Source organism: Moschus berezovskii, chromosome 9 (genome assembly GCF_049115385.1).
Source record: "Moschus berezovskii isolate FMDL1 chromosome 9, NW_MosBer_1.0, whole genome shotgun sequence".
Classification (NCBI taxonomy): Eukaryota; Metazoa; Chordata; class Mammalia; order Artiodactyla; family Moschidae; genus Moschus; species Moschus berezovskii.
Genome location: NC_142468.1, coordinates 78,088,805 through 78,090,381, shown reverse-complemented (window position 1 = coordinate 78,090,381; position 1,577 = coordinate 78,088,805). Strand labels below are relative to the sequence as shown.

Sequence of the window (1,577 nt, the reverse complement as noted above, 5' to 3'; positions counted from 1 at the left end):
TTAATACAGTTAAAGGCATAGGAAAGCTGATTAGGCAATTCACTCACAAAGAAGAATCATTTGTGTTGAATGTTAGGGAAACATTTTGTGGTGTTCTACTGGTGATGGATAGGGAGGCCTGGCGTGCTGTAATTCATGGGGTCGCGGAGAATCGGACACGACTGAGTGACTGAACTGAACTGAACTGAACTGGTTGATTAGTAAATGTTAAAATGCCATGAACTTTATTAACCCTATTCCTGTACTTAGAGACAGGCATAAAATGTAGATATAAATTGAATGCCTAGAATTTTCAACCTCTTTTATAAGGTCAGTATATTGTCAATTTGAACTGCTTCCAGTGAGGTTTCTGGGCATTAAATATTTCCCTTGGGATGTATGTAGTAGCTTCTGAATCTCTTCAGAGCAGTTTTTATCTCTTTATTTCTCAGGGTATAAATGGCTGGATTTAGGAGAGGTGTAATAACAGAGTAAAACACAGCAAGAAATTTGTCCACCCAGGTGATGCTGAGTGGCCACACATAGATGAAGATGCAGGGCCCAAAGAAGAGCAACACCACTGTGATGTGGGCAGTGCAGGTAGAGAGTGCCCTGGATGCACCAGCTTTAGAGCTTTGGCGAACAGTAAGAAGAATATATGTGTAGGATATCAACAAAACTATAAAGCAGGTCATGGCTGGAACCCCACTGTCAGCATTCATTAATATTCCCAAGTTATAAGAGTCTATGCAGGCAAGCTTGATTACCAGTGGTATGTCACAGAAGAAACTGTCAATTTCCCTGGGGCCACAGAAAGGCAATTGCACAATCACTGCCATTTGACTCATGGCATGCACAAAGCCAATGGTCCAGGAAGTCGCCACAAGCCCAGTACACTTTTGAAGGTTCATTATGGTTGAATAGTGAAGTGGCTTGCAGATAGCCACATAGCGGTCATAGGCCATTACTACCAATAGCACCATCTCACCCCCTCCAAAAAAATGCACAAAGAGGACCTGACACAGGCAACCTCCAAAGGAAATAGTCTTGTTCTCTCTGACAAAGTCTGTAATCATTTTAGGAGTGGTCACTGAGCAAAGCCACATATCAACAAAGGAAAGGTTGGCCAATAAGAAGTACATGGGGGAATGCAGATGGGAGTCAGTGATGATTAAGATTATGATGGCAATGTTTCCAAATACAATGATCAGGTAAAGCATAAAAAATATCAGTAAGAGTAAGACCTGCATAGTCCATGAGTGACAAAGTCCCAGAAGCACAAATTCTGACACTACAGACAGATTTCCTGCATCCATTTAATTCAGCACGTCCTCTAAAATAACCAGGAGAAAAAGACAGATTTTTCAGTTAGTGGGATGGGAAAGAATACTTAATCTTTTGAAATTGGTTGAAATTCTATCTCAATGAAGTTTAAATTCATAGAAAATTAGCATCTATATCTGAAAGTGAATATCTAATTTGGAAGACAAATATTGGGAAAATACTCATGGTATTATGACCAAAAGAGAAGTAAAGGCCTAAAATTTGCTTTCCAAGATAGACTTCTTATAAATGATTAATTAAGAAGATATTCCCAC

General features: G+C 39.6%; 1 protein-coding gene across 1 annotated transcript; it reads right to left on the bottom strand.

Moving 5' to 3' along the window:
- Window positions 1–356: 356 nt before the first annotated feature.
- Window positions 357–1,301, bottom strand: LOC129562873 (olfactory receptor 4F4-like). The gene has a single exon (XM_055436339.2). It carries the CDS (start codon window positions 1,293–1,295, stop codon window positions 357–359), a length of 939 nt encoding a protein of 312 aa, XP_055292314.2. The 5' UTR covers window positions 1,296–1,301.
- Between the last annotated feature and the right edge of the window lie 276 nt (window positions 1,302–1,577).